Source organism: Otolemur garnettii, unplaced genomic scaffold (genome assembly GCF_000181295.1).
Source record: "Otolemur garnettii isolate 467f Iridium unplaced genomic scaffold, OtoGar3 scaffold00140, whole genome shotgun sequence".
In the NCBI taxonomy this organism is placed as follows: Eukaryota; Metazoa; Chordata; class Mammalia; order Primates; family Galagidae; genus Otolemur; species Otolemur garnettii.
Genome location: NW_003852535.1, coordinates 2127494 through 2129605, shown reverse-complemented (window position 1 = coordinate 2129605; position 2112 = coordinate 2127494). Strand labels below are relative to the sequence as shown.

At 47.3% G+C, this 2112-nt stretch overlaps 1 protein-coding gene across 1 annotated transcript in view; it reads right to left on the bottom strand.

The window, feature by feature from the left end:
- Window positions 1-254: 254 nt before the first annotated feature.
- SLC22A20P overlaps window positions 255-2112 on the bottom strand; it is a 24249-nt gene continuing 22391 nt past the window's right edge. The window contains exon 10 of the mRNA XM_003798643.2: window positions 255-361. Within this exon, the coding sequence (XP_003798691.1) occupies window positions 265-361 (97 nt within the window). The 3' untranslated portion in view covers window positions 255-264. The remainder of the gene's footprint in view (window positions 362-2112) is intronic.

Here is a 2112-nt window from a genome sequence, read left to right as displayed (position 1 = left end):
TGTAGGTGTGCTACTGTGAGGGGCAGATTTGGCCCCGGGGACGGGTTCCTCCTGCTTTCTGTATATTTGTAAGTTGCTGGTTGGGTTTCCTTTTGAGCAGCCCCAGCCCCCTGGCTTGTGGGTGGCTCTCGGGCTGAGCCAGGATGTTCTCAGGAACCTTTCTTCCAAGATGGCATCAGCATCCCCAGGTGCTCCTGGGAGCAGCCCCTGAGCAGTTAGAACCCGGGCTCAGGTGCTGCTGACAACTGCCGGGCTCTTGGAAGTTTAAATGGTTTCTCTGAGGGGAGAAGCTCCCACCTGCTGAAGAGAAATTTCTTCACTCTTCTGTTCTGCATCCTTCTTGGAAGGGCCTTTTTTGGCTCTGTTGAAACAAAAAGGCGGAACAGTGGTGGTGAGGATTTGTGCCACATGCATGATGTGTGCCTCCTCTCTCCCCGCTGTGGCACATTAGCAGGCACCCTCCCCCTCCCACTTCCTCCTACACCATCCCAGACGTCTCAAGCTGGCAAAGGCTGGCCTGGCTGGTAATAGAAGAGCTTCAAGGTCAAGGAGTCCAACAAAGAGTTTGACAGATAAGGATCTGGAGGCCAGACATGTATTGAAGGTCACCTAGCAGGTGAATGAGGCACCAGGTCTCAAACGTGTTTGCCTTGGCCAAGGGCACCAGCAGAGACCCCAGGGACTGGGTACAACCAGTGCCCTTCTCCTGCCCCAGGAGGCAGAGAGGGGTGAGGATGAGGGCTCTGGGCTGCTCCTCAAGGAGTCAGGGAAGGGATGAGGAAGTTGCCTGGACTTTGAGGTCCCTCTTAGTCCCAAACAGCTAAGAGGGACCCCACAGGGCTTTCCAGCCTTTGACCAGACCCAATTTTGCCTTTTGGTTCACTCCTCTAATCTTTGAAATGATTTATGTTTTATTTTCTTTTATTTATTTTATCTTCACATTGCACACACTGATGATTGTTGGTTTTTGCACTGAATTGCCTTAGTTTTTCTTATATTCTTTTTTTTTTTTCTTGAGACAGACTCTCACTTGGTCACCCTTGGTAGAGTGCTGTGGCATCTTAGCTCACAGTAACCTCAAACTCTTGGGTTCAAGTGAGTCTTTTGCCTCAGCCTCCCACAAGGCTGAGACTACAGGCACCTGCCACAGCCACCTGGCTATTTTTTAGAGATAGGGTCTCGCTTTGGCTCAAACTGGTCTCAAACCTGTGAGCTCAGGTGATCCACCTGCCTTGGCCTTCCAAGTGCTGGGATTACAACATGGGCCAACTATGCCTGCCCAGTTTTTGTTATATTCTGGTTTTAGTCATTTACATGTCGCACCCATTTTTCTGTCTACTTTCAGCTGGTTCTAATTTTTAGAACTTTTTCACTGTTCATACTATTTCTTCATTGTCTCCATCCTTACCTTTTAAGTCTTCTATTTCTAATCTTTTATTATAGTTCTTTGGTTTAATTTAATTTTAGTTTAATTTTATTTTTTGTGATTCTTTCTTTCTTTCTTTTTCTTTTTGGAGAGAGAGTCTTGCTCTGTTGTCTGGGATAGAGTGGCATGGTATCAACCTAGCTCACTGCAATCTCAAAGTCCCAAGTTCAAATGATCCTCCTGCCTCAGCCTCCAGAGTAGCTGGGACTACAGGCACCCACCACAACACCCAGCTAATTTTTCTGTTTTTAATTGAGATGGTGTCTTGCTCTTGCTGAAGCTGGTCTTGAACTCCTGAGCTTAAGCAATCCACCTACCTTCACCTCCCAGAATGCTGGGACTACAGGCATGAGCCACTGGCGCCTGACTCTGATTTCTTAACGTGGCGGCCTCTTTTCTTCTCATTCTACTATTCTACACCTCTCCTTTTCTGACCTTTGATCCTTCTCGTTTTTCTGACTTCTGTCCCGTGTTACCATTCAGCTTCTGGATTTTATTTGTTGTGTGCAAGTGAGAAATTCTCCAAGGAAGGTAAATGGAGTGTTGGAAGCTTCTGCAGGCCACACGGCCTCTCTCCTGGGCAGCATTGGGAAGCATTGTCTCCCCAGCTCCTCCCCTAGCTTCTAGACCTGAAAAAAATGGTTGGGAAACTGCCTCATTGGATTTTTAGAATTTTTTTTTTTTTT